General features: G+C 43.3%; 2 protein-coding genes across 3 annotated transcripts in view; one reads left to right on the top strand and one right to left on the bottom strand.

Annotated features, from left to right (window-relative positions):
• LOC100022437 (uncharacterized) overlaps positions 1–14767 on the top strand; it is a 39599-nt gene extending 24832 nt beyond the window's left edge. The window contains 9 exon segments of the mRNA XM_001374249.4: positions 686–1124; positions 2144–2250; positions 2613–2739; positions 6502–6715; positions 7198–7353; positions 7811–7981; positions 11873–12049; positions 13794–13938; positions 14040–14767. Of these exon segments, the coding sequence (XP_001374286.2) occupies positions 686–1124; positions 2144–2250; positions 2613–2739; positions 6502–6715; positions 7198–7353; positions 7811–7981; positions 11873–12049; positions 13794–13938; positions 14040–14158 (1655 nt within the window). The 3' untranslated portion in view covers positions 14159–14767.
• A 186-nt stretch (positions 14768–14953) lies between these two features.
• Positions 14954–18744, bottom strand: part of FAM163A (family with sequence similarity 163 member A) — a 135502-nt gene continuing 131711 nt past the window's right edge. For both annotated transcript variants that reach the window (XM_056815594.1, XM_001366103.3), the window contains exon 3: positions 14954–18644. In XM_056815594.1, the coding sequence (XP_056671572.1) occupies positions 18246–18644 (399 nt within the window). In that variant the 3' untranslated portion in view covers positions 14954–18245. The remainder of the gene's footprint in view (positions 18645–18744) is intronic.

Genomic DNA, 18744 nt, shown 5'->3' with positions numbered 1-18744 from the left:
GGATAACTTGGTGGCTTGAGCTGAAGACAAGAGATCTTGGGTTCAAATATGGCCTTAGACACTACTTAGCTCTGACCCTGGGCAAGACACTTGACCTCCATTGTATATCTGTTCTTCCTTAGTGATTCTAAGAGAGAAGGTAAAGGTTTAAAAAGGTAAAAAAGAGAGTTAATGTATAATTGAAGGAGTATTTGGAGAGAAGACCAGAGTTCATTCCAATGTCCCACCCTCCAAAGGTTTGGGTAAGTAAAAGCATGAGTAAGGGAAATGTACATGAAGAGAAACAAAGTGGAGAGACAGGAATGAGTATGATGTAGAGGGTAAGGGACCTGCCCAAAGTCCCATAATGAGTCTGGATCAGAGGTGGGATTTGGCTCTGAGTCTTTCTTATTTCAAGCCTGATACTCTATCCACCATGCCCCATTGCCTTGATTAAATTATAGGCCAATACAATTATTTCTAATGGACTCCTAAAGTGCCAGTGAGAGCAAGGGTAGGATTTCTTTGCCCAGGGAGGAGTGGTTTTGATACTTTTTCCTCTTAATATCCCATCTTGTTATAGAGTTACATTGGAATATGATATGATATGCAACTCCTGATCCCTGGAGGTCTGAGTGTTCTCCAGTTTGGGAAGTGGAGGGTCCTTCTTCTGATGTTTATGATCTGTCTTATTTTTGCCTTCTAGCCCTCCAATGGAGCCAGGTTTCCACCAGCACTGCCATTCCGTACTCTATGAGTGGTCGGGGTATCCTGGAGAGGGGACAGGCTGGGATGACCCAATTGCATGTCTTTCGGAAGTTGTGTCACCGGGATTCCTGGAGGTCTTCCTTCTGCCGAAAACTGCAGCAACTTACCCCTCCAGGGGTTAGGAGGAACTCAGCCCTAGAGCCAGAGATCCAGTCAACCAGAGGCTGGCAGAAAGGATTACCCCCAATTCCCACCGCCAAGACCTTTCTAGAAGACTTGCTAAAGGCTGAGGCAGGAAGCAAACAAAAGGAGGAGATGGTTTCTACAAGCCCTACCTTGGTAGCTGCTGAACAGAGCCCTCCATCTGATGTGAGCGTCCAGTTCGGCTTGGGCCTTGACCTTCAGGCACAGCCCCTCCAGTCTCCTGGCATGGAGAGGTGAGGGGCATTGTTGGAATCTATTGTGTGCGGGAATGCCAGAGGCCAAGCGTTTCATGGGAAGGGGTACTAGAAAACACTTCCCTCCTTATTTGGGAATCAGCCTTACTTTGCCACTTCAAATAGCTAGCTTTTATATATTCTAACATTCTATTATAAATATAAGAGCACAGACACAACACAGCACAATATATAACAACACAACACAACAGCATAATGTAATATATAGTGTAATACAATATAACAATATTACATGCTATAATATAGCATGAAAGGATATGCTATAACAGAGTAATATAATAGCATTTTGAGGGTTTGCAGAATTCTTGATATATTTTATCTTCTCTGAGACTCACAACAAGCCTGGGAGGCAAGGGCTATTTATAATGCTATACAGATAAGGAAACTGAGACTGAGAAAGATGAAGTGACTCGATCAGGGTCACACAGTACATGACATGTCTCAGTAAGGATTCAAACACAAGACTTCCTCATTCCAAGACCAGCATTATCCACTGTGCCACCTAGCTGTCACTTAATAAAGAGTGGCAAAATGGGAATTAGTACACCAGATAATCATATTAGGGAAATCTTTTCTGAATATTCGACTACGGGGTCCCTGAATTGAAACTGAGCTCTGTAGTGAGAGGGGAATGATAAGGCAGACCTGGATTGCTCACTAATCAGTCAAAAGCTTTTCCATGGCTTCATTCTTCTTTTAGTCAAGGTACACGCGGACTCTAGTTTTCCACGAAAGGCAAAAATTCCTTTTCTTGATTAAGAAAGAGGGAAAGAAATAAGAAAAGAGAAAAGCTAATCATTCATGTGGAAATCCTAGCTTTTGCCGGATTAGGAAGGGAGACAGTGGAACAAGCAAGCCAGGAGGCTCACAAGAGACCTAAGAGAGGGGCCGCCAGGACACGGGGATTTCTGAAGAAGCTATGTTTGGTTCCATTCCTAGCCTTACAGTGGTCTTAAGCTCCTCCTCTCCTGGTGCCTCACCTTGGCCTCTCTCCTCAGCAATGATTTTAACGTGAGTCCTCTCGGGCATGATGACATCAGCCGGGCTGATATGTATCGCTGGAAGGTCTCTGCCCAGGCGCCCTGCAGCTCCACCTGTACTTCAGGTAGGTCCAACTGAACAATCTAGTGATGAGTTCTGAGCAGGGAGTGAGGGGCAGCTTCCTGGGATGGTGGAGTGGGCATAGGGAAAGAGACCCTTCAAGAGAGACCTTTCCTAGTGTGTAAAGGGAGACGTCTGCCTGGTTCCTTACTGGTTTTTCAACATGAAGAGGTGGCATTCTTCTTCAAGCACCATCTGTAACAGATTCTTTAGCCTGGGGATGACCACTTATGAGCTGTTGGGATCTGGAGCCTCTTTGGCAGCTATTCTGGTTCTGACTCTGTATGGGAAGAAGCTAGAACTTTGGTTTTGCAGTGGGATTTAACAGGCATTGCCTGGCTAAGGGCCATCTCGATTGTCCAGCAGGTATCAGTGCCTCCTATGCCATGTGTGTACGTTATGATGGAGTAGAAGTGGAAGAGGCTTACTGTGATGCGTTGACCCGACCAGAGCCTGCCTATGAGCTCTGCACAGGGAGGGATTGCCAGCCCAGGTGAGTTACCCAAGGAGACAAATACTAGGAGGGGTAGTGTTGTAGGGAAGGGGGCGTCACTCATGTCCGAAGAACTGGGATGCAGGTGGGAGGTGAGAAAGAATTGACTGATTTAATCTTCTTACTGTTTAAGAGACTTTCAAAAGTCTTCTTCATCACCACAATTCTAAAGCGTCAATTTTGTGCAATCAGCTTCCCTTATAGTCCAGCTCTCGTATATATTACTGGAAAAAACTTAACTTTTTAGGATGTCTTTGCTTTTTAGTGTTCAATCCAGATTTGCCATGGCTTTCCTTCCAAGGACCAAATGTCTCTTCATTTCATGGTTACAGTTACTGTTTGCAGGGATCTTTGAACCCAAGAATAAAAAAATCTGACACTGCTTCACTTATTTGCCAGGAAGTGCTGAGACCAGCTGCTATGATATTAATTTTTCAATGTTAACATCTTATTCACTTTTCTGCCATCAGAGTAGTATCATCTATAAATATGTGATTGTTGATATTTCTCCTAGCAGTCTTAATCCCAGCTTTTGATTTGTCCATCCTGGCATTGTATAAATAAATTTTTTCTTTCTCTTTCTTTCTTTCTTTCTTTCTTTCTTTCTTTCTTTCTTTCTTTCTTTCTTTCTTTCTTTCTTTCTTTCTTTCTTTCTTTCTTTCTTTCTTTCTTTCTTTCTTTCTTTCTTTCTTTCTTTCTTTCTTTCTTTCTTTCTTTCTTTCTTTCTTTCTTTCTTTCTTCCTTCCTTCCTTCCTTCCTTCCTTCCTTCCTTCCTTCCTTCCTTCCTTCCTTCCTTCCTTCCTTCCTTCCTTCCTTCCTTCCTTCCTTCCTTCCTTCCTTCCTTCCTTTCTTTCTTTCTTTCTTTCTTTCTTTCTTTCTTTCTTTCTTTCTTTCTTTCTTTCTTTCTTTCTTTCTTTCTTTCTTTCTTTCTTTCTTTCTTTCTTTCTTTCTTTCTTTCTTTCTTTCTTTCTTTCTTTCTTTCTTTCTTTCTTTCTTTCTTTCTTTCTTTCTCTCTCTTCCATCCATATCATCTGATATTCCCTGGTTTTTCCAGAGTTATGGACCAAATAAACTAGTTCTAGAATTAAAACTGAATGGGCTTATATTATTAAAATACTAGTTCAGTCATTTTCAGTCATGTCTAACTCTTCGTGATCCTATTTTGGGGTTTTCTTGGCAAAGATACTGGAGTGGTTTGCCATTGCCTTCTCCAGCTCATTTTACAGATAAGGAAACTGAAGCAAACAGAGTTTAAGTGATTTACTCAGGATTGCATAGCTAGGAAGTGTCTGGGACTGTATTTGAACTTTTGTCTTCCTGACACCACATCTAACACTATCCACTGCACCACCTACCTGCCCCAGAAATAATAACAACTAACATTTACATAATGTTTAATATGTGTCAGGAATTATACTAAGCACTTTATACTTATTATCTCATTTAATCCTCATAACAGCCTTGGGAAGTAGGTGTTATTGTTGTGGGAAAACATACCCAAGTTTATAGCAGGATTTTGCCCCAAGAATGGGAGATTCAAAACTCTTTTCAATACAGAAGTATGAAAGAAATTGATTTCAAGAAGAGGTTTTTAAGATAGTATAATGGGCTGTTGAAATGGCCCAGGGTCTAGTAGAATAGCTTCAGAACTGGTGGAATAGCTTTTGGAGCAGCCCAAGGTGTGTAGATCAGGGTTTGCTTAGTTAATGTGGGTCTGGGGACTTGTAGTCTCCTATTCCAAGGAAATCTCCATCTTTTTCCCAGAATAGTGCCCTCCATGGGCATTATGGGGTGGTACAGGTAGAAAACAAATCCTGGTAGAGGTGTGTTTCATAGGTGAACTTAGGGACACAAAAAAGGGAATATGGAACACATACAAGTTTGGGGGATTCCCCTGGACTGCCAGAGCCCTTAGTGTGCATGTCCCATGTTTCCCCCATTGTTCCACCTGCCATCATTTGTCAGAGTAGGAGATGTCTTGCTATTCTTCTGGAATGTCTTCAACAAAGATGGGAACGTAGGGAGGATATTGTGTAGTAGATAACCACTATAGATGCTTAATAATGCCTGACAGTTCAGAACTAAGGTAAATACAGAACAATATCAGCGATTAATAATACAAAACAGCACAAAGCTAGTGTATGGAACAAAACAATACAGAACCATTAGGAATGATTAGTAATACAGAATGGTTAACTGGTGAATAATACAGATTTTGCAGTTTATGCTTAACTAGTGCTAACTAGTAAGATTTCAGAACATGAAGGTCCCACTTCTATCACTGCCCATTGTTGCCCACTTCCATTGTTTTTATTATCCCCATTTTACAGATGAGGAAATTGATTTGTATAAAAGTTCTGGATATGTCTGTCCTTAGTTTTCCACCACTGTATAAATGTTAACATGATGCTATTTTCCCTTAGATATAAAAGAGACACATTTCTTGTCAGCTTTTTGGCTTTCCTAATGTCAAACACATAGGGTAAGGTGACTAAAGACTTTTTCGAGGCGCTAAAATTTAGAAAGTACTAACAACTCAGTGTAAGGGGTTAAGAGAATTCCTATTGTACAATTAATTGATAGGAAGCTTCCATATAGCTTGCTAAGTCTACCTTTCTTTTTCTCTCCCTCTACCCCTCTCTTTCTGGGTCTGCATCCCAGAGGAGCTCCTCTCCAACCCTTTTCCACCCTCTACCCATGAGTGATTTCTCTCTTTGAGTTCCAAGGTCCCTTCCCTATGAATTGAATCCATCTTATAATGTCAATTTTAGAATATGATTTGTGTGCTTGCCCTACAGGACCCAAATGCTCATTATCTCTCTGTTTTGTCACCCCAGAATCTCGGAACCCACCTTTCATGTATTGTTTTTGTTTTTAACAGATGTAAAACTATGGTGCCCAAATGCATCCAAATCCAATAATGTTACTTCACCAACTAGACTTTAAATTCTTTGAGGGTAGAGTCTGTGTCTTCCCCTTCATTTATTCTACAAATGTAGCCTGAGCATGTCCCCAAATCTGAAGGAGGCACTGCTGTCTGTTTTATTATTCTCTTCCTCTTGCTCTTAATAGAGTGTTCTGAGTATAGTAGAGCTTAGCCAACTCTTGCTGACTGCCATTATAATGACTCTTAAATGTCTCATCACTCCCTAATCAATAGTAGCATATACCCTTGATAGACCAATTGCAATCAGGCTAGGAGCTCATATGCCAGGACCAAACTCTAGAGTATAAAGCTTACCCTGTGAATGCTAAAACTTTAGGAAAAGGTCAGTATTCAGTGTGTGGAGCTGAGCGAGTCAAGTGACTGAATAAAGGAATCAGAGGGAGAAATTTGCCAGAGTAGAGTTGGCAAGTTGACTAAGACAACATCTTCAATAGAGTTTGGAGATGGAGGACAAGCATTATATCGTGTAAGAGACAGCTGATCCATGGCCAATTTGGTAACCTTTAAGACCTCTCAGAGATTTAGAAGGTCTCTAAAGGTAATTTAGTCCAACCTCCCTCATTTTATAGATGAATAATAACCTCGGACTCAGAAGAGTTATGACCTCCAAACTTGCACAGATACGAAATGTCAGAGACTGGGATTTGAACCTAAAACTCTCTGACTTTAAACTCAGAATTCTTGTACTGGAACATTTCTGTTGCTCTTTTTACTGCTTCTCTAGACCTTAGGTTTTGATGGCCCTGTGTCTCTCCCAAGAACCATGGCTCAATCCATTCTGTGTCTGTGGGTTGTCTGTTTTTCTCTGTGTGGAGGTGGGAGACAAATCGATGGAGTGAGTGTTCGAGGACTTGCGGTGAGGGGCACCAGGCCCGTACGGTCCGATGCTGGAGGATGCTGGCCCCTGGCTTTGACAGCTCGGTCTATGATGAGTTATGTGTGGCAGCAGGGTTGGCACGGCCAGTGGAAAAGAAAGCCTGCAGGAACAAGGCTTGTGGTCCCCAGTGGGAACTCTCTGAATGGTCTGAGGTATGGGTGTACCTTTGGCTTATCCTTGGAATGGGTGGTCTGGAGGGGTATGGGGGGCACGACCTTTAAAGGAGACCTTTAACAGATTTCTGAATTTCCTAGTGACCCTGAATTTATTTCTTCTTGACTGTGACCCCTGAAGTAATTTACTTAGGGGACCTAGAGGGTATTTTCATATAGAAGATGAACTCTTTAAACTCTTTAAAACTCTTTTAAAAAGAGGGGAACTCTTCTTGTATATGTGTGGTGAGCAGGAAAGGCTCTGACAAATACAAAACTGGATGAGGAGTGAAATCTGAATCTGCTTCCTTAACTGTATTAAGATGACTTTGCTCAGTAAAAGAAAGTGGAAAGCACACACCGCTTTAGAATTTATTCACATCCTTGGTCGGCTTGGGTTGTACTTGGGGTGTGGTAGTTAAAATCAAATGGTGCTGAATCTCGGATTAGAATAAAACTGCCTCTTCCTCCATGGGGGCCAGTGCTCAGCTCGATGTGGTGGTCAAGGGACCATGAGGAGAGAGGTGCGCTGCTCAGTGGGGTTGTCACCATGTAATGAGGCCATGAAGCCAGCTAGTGAGAAGGAGTGCCTGGGGCCACCCTGTGATCGGCAGTGGACTGCTTCTGACTGGGGACCGGTGAGTCCAGTCTACCACTGATTTTTCTGTTCGTTAGCCTTTCAGGATTCTTCATGAATAAGCATATACAGATGGCAGAAGAAAGGAAAGTCTCAGTTGAGGATGACTGAGAAAGAGGAAACATATACTCACCTTACCAGCAGTTTTCATTCAATGAGCTCCATATCCCATTACCTGATGTTTATTTCCCTTTAAAAGGAAATAAGGATTTTCCATGAGGAAGTGGGGCATCATGAAAGCCCTCTCAAATGTTCCTCAGTGGGCAATGAATGGTTTGAAGAACCATTAGACAAACGAAGGCAAATTTGTAAGGAGAAATACCTTTTGCTAATGAAGTACCATCATTGAGAACTATTTAAGAGAGAAAAGAAAAAGCAATCTTAAGTGTGATCAGGACACTTTGTTGCCTCCCCAAAGCTCCCAAATGACCCATCTAATGATTCCCTGTTTCTCCAAGTGCTCAGGTGCCTGTGGTGAGGGACGGATGAGCCGAATCATCTCATGTCGAAACCTGGAGGGGAAGGTGATCTCGGGTTCTCAGTGTGACCCCACCACAAAACCACTGGCTGTTTACCCTTGTGGAGGCTGGAACTGCCCTGCCCATTGGGTGGAACAAGGGTGGGAACAGGTGAGTCTTAATAAGAAAGTGTCACTTTTTGTGGGAGGTTGCTTGATTTTAGAAGGCAAAATGGTGACTCTAGAGACATGGTGGTGGGGAGCCAGGAACTTCAAGATAGGGAAACTTGTCAAAGCATGAGCTGGTTGCCTCTTAGAAGTGACCTTGAGGACTCTACTATGGAAGAATCAGGATGACCTAGGGCATCAGGACAATTTTATACTGTCCCTCAGCTAGGATGAGCCTGGAGAATCATGAGATAAATGACCATATTGACAAGTCTTGAAGCTGGGGACTTCTATTCTTCTGGAAATGTTGGCAGTAGAGATGTGGCTTGAGAAGGCAATGTGTCCAGTTGTGCCTCTCCTCTTTACCCTATTTGGAGGCATTGGGAGAAAAGTGGTGATGCCTGTAGGGGTGCTTTGGCAAGGACTGACGGTGACAATTTCAGGAAATTCTCTCTAGGGGGCAAGAGTGTCATTTCTTTGCCTGGATGTTTTTCTCCCCATGTGTGGGTGGTTGGCTTCCTGCCTAAAGTTCATTCCAATTTGGTCATTATTACTCAACTCTAAGAAAGGTTACCTTTATTCCTCCACTCACTGGTTTCTAAACTTTCCTTTTTCTGGCCACCTCTTCTCTTTCACCTTGACCTTTTCATCTCCTGCCAACTCACCCTCTGTGAATTTTGAGTGTTCTTCAGTAAATCATTTCATCTTCTCTCTGCCATAATTTCCTATCTCTAAGATGGGACTGAGATGGGCTGGATGAGTTCTAGGATCCCTTTGAACTATACCTTTTAATTCTCTAAATAGACCCAAGCCAAGGACTGAATGATACACTTAAGAAGAGTCTCAGTGAATCTGGGAAAGTTGGCAAAGCTAGTGGGCATGGTTCAGGACAATGGATTAGATGAACTTTGAAGATCCTTCTAGTCTTTGTGTTCTAAACAAGGGCCCTTTACCCAGAAGCCAGTCATGAAGGTGACCAGTCTTTCTGTAAGGTAGCATTTCTGATCTAACTTGGAATATTGACTTAGTACTAAGCATTATCATAGATTCAATTGATAGCTCTACAATAAACAATCTTCATGACCTTGGGCAAGTCATTTAAGCTCTTGGAGTCTCAGTTTCTCCATCTGTAAAGAATTTGTTATTAATGTCCTTTAAGGCCCCTTTTTAGCTGTGCATCTATGATTCTACATGTGAGACATTAAATGGAGTTAAATGGAAAGAAAGTAAAAATCTAGGTCTAGACATTTTCAGTAGTTTCCTTTCTTCAGATCAAGAACCAGAGACAAAGTATACTAAGGTCCATCTCCTAGTATATAGTCTCTCCAAATCCATTCTCCCTTTCTTTTTTTGGTTTTATCCTAATTTCCATAAAATTTTATTTATTTATTTATTTATAAATATTTTTCCATGTTGACATGATTTATCTTTTTTCTCTCCCCCCTCTGAGAGCCAACAAGCAATTTCACTAAATTGTACAGATGTTGTCACTTGATAACTATTTCCATATTATTTATTTTTGCTATAGAGTGATTTTTTAAAAGGCTTAAACCCTAAATCATATGCCCATATATAAAGTGATAAGTGATGTCACATGATTTGCTTTTGCATTTCTGCTCCCATAGACCTTTCTCCCAATGTGGATAGCATTCTTTTACATAAGTCCTTCAGGAGTATCCTGGCTTATTGCATTGCTGCTAGTAGCAAAGCCCATTACATTTATCCTGATTTAAAAAAAAAATTACTGCTTGAACCATGAAACCTGAGGGGCAGCTATGTGGTTCAGTGGATAGAGAACCTGGCTTGGAGACAGGAGGTCCTGGGTTCAAAGCTAACCTCAGACACTTTCTAGATTTAAAAAAATTTTTTCTTTGAACAGGAAACCTTTTGAGTGGACAAGGAGAAAGGAATGAAGAGAAGGATTTCTAGGCATCGAGACAAGTCCAATCAAATAGCCACCAAGCATTTATTAAGTATCTACAAGTGTTGGGGATGCAATGAAAGACATAAGCCACCCCCACCCCCAAACCCCCACAGTCTCTGCCCTCAAGGAGCTCACAGTCTAATAAATGAGACAATATACAAACAATATGCAATGTTCAAATAGCATATATACAGGGTAAATTGGAGATAATCTCAGAAGAAAGACACAAGGGTTAAGGAGGACTGGAAAACGCTGGAGAAACTTAAAGGAAGCTGGAAAAGCCAGGAGGTCTAGGTGAGGAGAGAGAGGGATTAGGCCTGAGGGGCAGTCAGTGAAAATGACCAAGAGTTGGGAGAGGAGCGTTGTTCTCCAGGACAGGCCAAGAATCTGGGTGTCCCTGGATCACAGCGTAAATGGAAGAGAAAAAGGTGTGAAAAGACTAGAAAGGTAGGAAGGGGCTGAGTGATGAAGGGCTTTAAAGGCCAAGTAATAGGGACTCGCTGGAGTTTTTTTGAATATGTGTATGTATGTATGTGTGTGTCTGTCTGTCTGCCTGCCTATCTGTCTATCTGTATAGAGGAGGGGGTGGTGACAGGATCAAACCTGTGGTTTAAGAAGAGCAGTTTGCCAACTGAGACAGAAATAAGTAGAGAAGTTACTTCTCATCATTAGGATGTAAACTCAAGAGCAGGGATGCTTTTATTTTCGTCTTTGTGTGCCAAGCATGCAGTAAAGCACACAGCACATTAAAAAGTGTTTTTTTGGTCTGAACCTATGATTTTACTGCTTTGAGGATTTTCTGGCATGGAAAATCCTTCCTCTAATGCAAATCAGCAGCTCATCTGTAAATTGGATTCTCCTGGAGATGCTGGCAGTAGAGACCTTGGGCAGGCAATGTGTCCAATTGTGCCTCTCCTCTTGACCCTGTTTGGAGGCTTTGGGGGAAAGTGGTAGAGGAGGCTGGAGGGCTTTGTCAAGGACTGAACAATTTTAAGAGATTCCCACTAGGGGGCAAGAGCGCCATTTCTCTGCCTGGATGGTTTTCACCCCTTCTCTCCCTTGGACTTCCCAGAAGATGTGGCTAGCAGGCTTACTCCATGAAGATCATTTCCGTTTGATCCTTTTACTCTGCTCCAAGAATGATTACCTTCCCTCCTCAACTCACTGGTTTCTGAACTCTCCTATTCTGGCCACCTTCTCTGCGTTTGGCTTCTTCCTCTTGTCAACCCATCATCTAGGAATTTCTCAAATAAATTCCTTCAGCACTCCGAGACAGTTTTCTTATCTCTAAGATGAGCCTGAGTTGGGCTGTGGGTGCCTTTTAAGGTTTCTTAAGGTCATATTTAAAGTTACTTAAAGAGTTGCCCATGGTACTGAGAGGGCAAGGGACTTGCCAATGGTCACATAAAAAGTTTGCATCAAAGGCAGGATGTGAATCCAGCCAGGTCTTCCCGATTCCAAGGTTGACCGTCTCTAGACCAGGTTGCCTCTCTTCCTTGATTATTGTAACTTTAATAACAAACTTGTTGAGGATTCAAATCTGGCCTCAGAAACTTCTAGCTGTGATCCTGGGCAAGTCACTTAAACCTGATTGCCTAACCCATGTCACTCTTCTGACTTGGAATTGATACTAGGGCAGAAGGTAAGGACTTGGGGGAAAAAAAGCTCATTGAATGAATAAATGAATGAAGGAAGGAAGGAGTGATTGGAGAGAACCACAAGAGGGCAAGGTGAGATGAGAGAGGTCAAGAAGGGTCTTGCACAGTAAGGATTGGGGAAAACTGGTAGCAAAACCACCTCAGCCTGGGGCCATGTTTCTCCTGGCTGCAAGTCTGTCAATTCCTGGTGGAGACATTGTTCTGCAAGGAGAAGAGGGACAAGACACTGAGACAAACTGTAGTTGAGTAACTGTAGTGAGTGGCACCAGGTTTTACTGCTCACAGAGTACTTCTCTCCCCACTCTGACCTTAGTGCAATGCCAGCTGTGGCCGAGGGGTAAAGGTCCGGAGGGTGCTATGTGCAGGACTGGAGAATGGAGTATACCGTGAGTACCCTGAAGGGCACTGTGATATTTCCCAGAAACCTGAGGTACAGGCACCTTGTTTCAAGAGACCCTGTTCCATCTGGTTCACCACAGCCTGGTCTCAGGTAAGGAGATGGAGGGAGACATAATTAGCATTGGCAAGAGGATGGGGAACTATGGGTGGACAGAAAAGCTCTCCTGTGGACAGTGGAGGGAGAATTGGCAGAGGAATGGGGTTGGGGTGGGAGTAAGCTCCTGCCTTCATTATTCATATCTTCTCCATCAGTGTGGTATAGGTGAAATTTTGTTAGGTCTGGAGTCAAAGGTCCCAGATTCAAATCCTAGTACCACCACTCACTTTATGATCGGAGTGTTACCTGGTGCAAATTACTTTGCCATTCTGGTCCTCAGTTTTTTATCTGTAAAATGAAGGATTGGACCAGGTGACCATCAGGTCCCTTCCAGTTCTAAGTCTATGATTCCATGATCTTAGAGCATTTGCCACCATGCTCTATGGTTTGTGGTGCTGAGTTTGGCTGCTGGATAGAGTAAGTTGGAAGCCCGTTTCTCATTTCTGCTGTTTTTCTGAATAGAACCAAAACTGGGCCAATTTCCCTTCTTTCCCAGTCCCAAGAGGAGGATTAGGGACCTCTGAGTTCTGAGTGGTGCAAACAAGCACCTTTTCAGAACATGATGGAGAGAACAAGCCAACCTTATGTGGGCTTGGGGATGTGGCAAGCATCCCATCTGATGGGATTTGCTTTGGAGTTACTCTCTGGAAAGGGGGAGAAACAAGAGGGAAGTTGGGCTGAGTTAAGGAGCCTGGGAGGATGGTGAATCTTAGATTCAATGATGCTCAAGGAAAAATGAATAAATAAATGAAAAGCATTTACTATGTGCCAAGCACTAGTGCTGGGAATATAAATATGAAGACAGTTCTTGCTCCAAGGCAGGAGGAAGTGGCACACAGATGAGGCAATGGCAGTTAGAGAAGGGAACTTTGATCCAGAAAATTACAAGGATTGTGGGCAGAGGAGCATATTGGAGCAAGTTGACATACAATGGAAGAGTTCACGTGATCATAATTTCCCCAAGGTCTCAGTGGCTCTTTTTGGGCAGGTAGATTTTGTGTGTTAAGTTTATGGAAAAAAAAAGGGAATGAAATCCTAGGAAAATAGATTTAGAGCTAGACCCAGAGATTTAAGAGGTTGTCACGTAAAACTCCCTTCTTTTACAGATGAGGAAACATTAGACCTAGAAAGTTTAAGGAATTGCCCATGGTGTCATAAGCTACTAAGTGTCTGATCTGAGGCAGGACTTGGATGTAGATTTTCCTGACTCTTAATTCAGTTTTATCAATTATACCATGCTCTGTCTCAATTATGGTTCCTTCCAGGGTACTAGTGCCTTATGAAGGACTGAAGAATTTTGTATATTGAGCTAATGATCTGGGACAAAGGGAATGGGAATTGTAATAGTTGAGGCACTAAAATGAAGAGATATTGTCTTAACTTTTATATTTACATTTCTGGTACCAGACACAATACCTGACACATAATCGGTACAGAATAAATGTGACTTGATTGGTTGATTGATTGGTAGCTAGGTGACACAATAGATAGAGTACTTGTAGTCATGAAAACTTGAGTTCCAATCCAACCTTGAACACTTATTAGCTGTGTGACCCTGGACAAGTCATTTAACCACTTTATGCCTCAATTTTCTCATCTGTAAAATGAGATTAGACTCTTAATGGCCTTGAATCCAATTCTAAATATATGATCCTTTGATGTAACCCTTAATTAGGATTTTGTTCCTTTAATGATTACTTCTTCCCTTTCTTCCCTGTCCCTCTTGGGTTGTGGATAGTGCAGTAAGACTTGTGGTGTGGGACTGAGGCTACGAGAGGTCAAATGTTACCAAGGAGAGGAATTGGGCCAGGGATGTGATCCCACATCCAAACCTGAGGCCAAGCAGACATGCCAGATCCAGCCATGTCCTACGGAGTTGCCAGGTGAGGGCATGGGGAGCCTGGTTGCTGCCTTGGGGGATGAGGCAGCTGGCAGGGATGGGGCTGGTGAATGGTGTCTTCATGGCCTGATTTCTGTTGTCTAGATGAAGACTGTGAGGACAAAGCCACAGCCAACTGTGCCCTGGTGCTGAAGGTGAAGCTGTGCACACATTGGTACTATCGAAAAGCTTGTTGTGGAGCCTGCCGCAGTAAAGCTCCCTGATTTTCCAGAGGGCTAAACAATGACCCATTTCTTGCCAGGTGGTGGGTGTGAAAGGAAGGACACATTTTCTAGGATCATAGAGCATAGCTTTAGAGCTGGAAGAAACCTTCGAAGCCAATCCCCTCATTTTACAGATGAGGAAACTGAGGCATATGACTTGCCCAGGAGATTTGAACCTAGCTTTCCTTGACTTCAAGCCTGGTACCCTAAGTACTATACTGTATTGCCTCACAAACCCTGCTTCCTCTAATTTCTTAACTAGAAAGATCCTGGAGGCATCTATCTCCTTTCCTGCCATCTTCCCTGATAGGCTACCTGTCTGTTAATCTGTTCCGAGAGCCCCTCTTTCCAAGGATCTTGTTCTCTTCCCTTTCCATCCACACCTTGGAAATAATGAAACTGTATTATTCCATTCCCCTGGGCACTAACTGGAGTGGTGACTATGGCCTGGAGCCACAGAGGTAGAAACACAATAATTGACAAGTGGAAAGATCTACCCCTTGCTGCTCCTCGCCTCCTCGCCACCATTCCACAGCCTTTGTACCCTCTTGTTGCAAGCTCAGTTACACATTTTAAAGGTCCCATTTCATAATTAAACAATGGATTTCATTTGGTTGTGAATGTGTTAATGGTGTGGAAGAAGTGGATGGGCACAGATTGCTGAGTTGATGTATTAGTGTGGGAGGTTTTGTAATGGTGAAAGGACTCTTGAGTGCCTGAAGGGAGATCCCAATTCAACCCAAGCTAAAGGCAGCCTCCCCCATCAGCCCTGAAGGACACAGGCCAGCTCAGCTAGTATTTCAAATTCTTCTTTTATTTCTGATGTCCAACCTGGATTCACATCCAAGTCACTGATGGAGATGAGACATCTGGAACAAGGTGAGGGAGGAGGACAGGACTGAAGCCCCATGTGGTCCCCAGGTCTCCTCTACTCATTCAGGATATGACTTGAAAAGTGTAAAAAATCCTCAAAACTGCCTAGAGATTAAGTGGAATTCTTTTCTATTGCTACAACTAACCCACCTGGCCAAGATTATTCTGGACTTTTAGTTCCCAACAAATTGAGTGGAGACAAAGGTGAGATGCTCTAGGACAGTGATGGTGAACCTTTTAGAGACCAAGTGCCCAAATGCCTTCTCACACCACATGTGAGCTTCCCCTTTACCCCAGACAGGGGAGGGAGGAAGCACTCCCATTGGGCAGTTAGGCAGAAGGGCAGGTGATGTGAGAAATATCCTCAGGTCCAGTGGAGAGGGGGAGGGGAACATCCCCTTCCTGCATGGGTGCCATAGGTTTGCTGACAGGGAGGGCAGGCATGTACATATATGTGAGAGACCTAAGAATCTTCTAGATTCCCCAAACCTAGATTAGGGGGCACCTAGATTAATCTGGTCCCCCTAAAAGGAGGAACAAATGAGCACTTAATGGTTTATGACCAAGAAAAGGACCCAGGTAAATTTTGAAGGTGGAAAGATGCAGGGAGCAATATCGTAGGTTTACATAGGGTCACTCTAGGTACACTGGGAGTTTTTCACACAAAGGTAAGAAGGAAATAAAGAAGGGCTCCATGGCATGGGGGGACAGGAGGACAGAACTACAGAATAAGCAAGGCACTGGTACCAGTTGGTCAGAGGCTCTTAAGCCCACATTGGCCCAGCTGCTGAGGTCAAGGAACCCTGAAGGTATAAAGGGCTGTACCAAGCCTGATAAAGTCACCCACTTTTTAGGGACAGACTGAATGTAGAGATTCCCAAAGAATGATGTTTTGAGTTAAGATAAAGAACATTAATATTTATAATTATCAGGAAAATTAGACCATTTCCATTTCATTTAGGATTTAAGGATCTTACTGGATTTATAAACCCCAAGGGTCAATTGATTGGGTCAATCTACACAATTTACAAGAAATGTCCATCTGAAAATATTGGGTGTGAAGGAGGAATTTCAGGGTAGAGAACCATATCCTTTTAAAATGACAAAATAAATGTCTCCCACGGAGAAGGGATTCCCTCCTTTCTAGGTCCTTCTCTTCAGTTTTTGTATTCAATGGCAGAAAGACTGCGGGTCCCCTCTTGCCATGCTTCTTATTACTCAATTGACAGCACTGCCCTCCAGGTGTGATAGAGCATGGGTTAGGTGGGAAGGGAGCTACTCAAGCCCACAGATATTTGACTGGAGGCATGAGAAGTGGACATTCCATAAAAGTATGAATTGAATTGAACTGAATTAAATACATAGTAGGGGTCACAGGCATTCTTAATCTGAAGGTATTTGCAAAACTTCTCTGGGGCATCTGTTCCCAAAACACAAGCCCAATGGCAAGGGAAGAACCCACCAGGAGACTTGGTCTTCCCTCCTCATTGAGAAAGTAACAAATGGGGATGTCGAAAAGAGAGAAGGTTATACTTGTGGTAGGCAGTGAAGTCTACTTGCTCAATGAATTCATGTTCTTAGATTGTTTCACAATGTGTGGTGCTGGTCTTATATGGAACGAGCTGGTGTGGGCTGGTGCCTTTCACCAGTCCTTTCCTTGCTGGCACATGTGGGCAAAAGCTCAGTGAGTAGTTGACAGTATTGCAGGACCGATGGCTTATTCCTCTGCTTGTGCTATCACAGTGGGTTGATCTACCTTCATTATTCAACTCAAATGCTAACTGAAAGTTGCACATTTAAGACTGGAAGATAATCTCTGGGTATATCATGACCTCTTGAAGGAGATGTGGTAGACTCTGTTTGACCTTTCGGTGACTGGTGTGCATATATGGGGGCCACAAGTCTGTGTCCATTCTTAGAAATGGACACTGAAGGAAAAATCAGCCAAAGTTTCATTTTTTTTTAAGCCAATTAAATTCTGAACAGAACTGAATGGAAGAAAGGGAAAGAGATGGAGAGAGATGAGAGGGGTGGTGGATAGAGAGACACACACACTAACACAGACAGTCACACACACAGTCAGACAGAGACCTTGACAGAGGCAAGCAGAAATAATTGGCAGACAAGGAGACAAAAATATAGAGACATTCACAGAAAAAGGCAAGCAGACACACCTCCTGATGGGTAGCCACAGACCCAGTGAATTGGCAGATGGAGAGATGGAGGTACAGAGACACACAAAAAAAGACACAACCAAAAAAAAAACAAACAAGGTTGGAAGGTATGTTGATTCACCAGAAAGGGAAGAAAGGCTATAAGGCTTCTGTGTGCAATGACCAAAAAAGAAAAAAAATCCTCCATGTTCTAAGACATGACTCAGCTTTTTAATAAAGCTCTGCCATCACTAGGTCTCCAAATCAAGGCAGGGTTTTTATTAAAAAATAGTTTGGCATGATCCAATCCCCTCTTTAAGTCTCTTCCCCCAAGAAGAGGTCAATGTCACCTGTAGCCCATGGAGGGGTGATGGGGTAGTTTATTTGTGTGTGACGTCTATGTGTCTGCTATAAAGGAACAAGTCACAGGGCTTCCTATTCAACTTTAAGTGTTAGAAGTACTCAGTCTCGACAATGATTACTAAACCAGGATTACAAAATGATCAGACTATAAATTGACTTTTACCTTTGTTTCCCCCACAAAGTATACCTTCCCCTCTTTCCCCTGCCAGATCCAAGGTCCCAGAATTCCTTAGCCCCTATCTTCTGAGTGTGCTCTGGTCTTCTAACAAGGACTTGCTGAGGGCTCCAGGGTTTTAGTGCAGCTTACCTGGATATGCCCTTACTCTGGATTCTGCAAAGTCTTAGTGAGAGCTGGGATAACCATGGGTGTATTTGTTTTGCACATAGCCCTGGTGAAGAAGGCCCACCAGTTGATAAAAGTGGCATGGTAATTAAAGTTGTGATGAGTCGCAAACGTTTCCCATCAGGTGAAGGGGGTCTCCCTGTCCCCCTCTCTCCTCCTGCTGCAATGTCCTTTCAGTGGTCAGTTGACTCAGTGTCAGCATCACATTGGTTCTCACCTTACCCATTGACACATCCCAGAGAATCGTATATTCTCTATCAAGAAAACCTATGAAAATATACCATCCACGGGGCAGGGGCTTCTCACTGCCTTGCTTTGCTCCAAATGGGGCAGCAGGGGGAGTGGGTGGGTAGGGTTATACTTCTGTACTAATAGCCCTTGGATTGGTAAAGGCCTCACGTCCAAGGCCTGATCGGGTCACCGGGAAACTCTGGAGCGATGACATATTGAGGGGTGGGGGCCCCAACTCCTTGTAGCAGGTGGGAGTGTAAGTGAGCCTCTCCCCACCATTGGGGACCATGTCAGCTGTCCGAATATAAAAGGGGGAGCTGTAGGGGGCACAACTGGGGCAGTGGCTCTGAGCACCTCGATGCTGGTCGGAGGGCTCACTGGGGAGGGGTGCCAGGTCACCCTGTCCATCCAGGACTTGGGAGTTGCAGGAATTGCAGGTGGAAAATCTTGATGGAGCAGAGCGATCGTGTCCTTCTTCCTCTTCCTCGTCGTCATCAGAGTCATCTTTCTTACAGCAGTAGTACTGACCAGGAGGGAGAAAGGATAGTTCAGGTTAGTGAGCATGAAGTTATGTTTGTCCACTCAATGCTCTGCTATGTATGCATACGTCCCATTCCCAGCAT

The sequence above is a fragment of the Monodelphis domestica genome, chromosome 2 (genome assembly GCF_027887165.1).
Source record: "Monodelphis domestica isolate mMonDom1 chromosome 2, mMonDom1.pri, whole genome shotgun sequence".
NCBI classification, from domain to species: domain Eukaryota; kingdom Metazoa; phylum Chordata; class Mammalia; order Didelphimorphia; family Didelphidae; genus Monodelphis; species Monodelphis domestica.
This window is presented reverse-complemented; position numbering and strand designations above follow the sequence as displayed.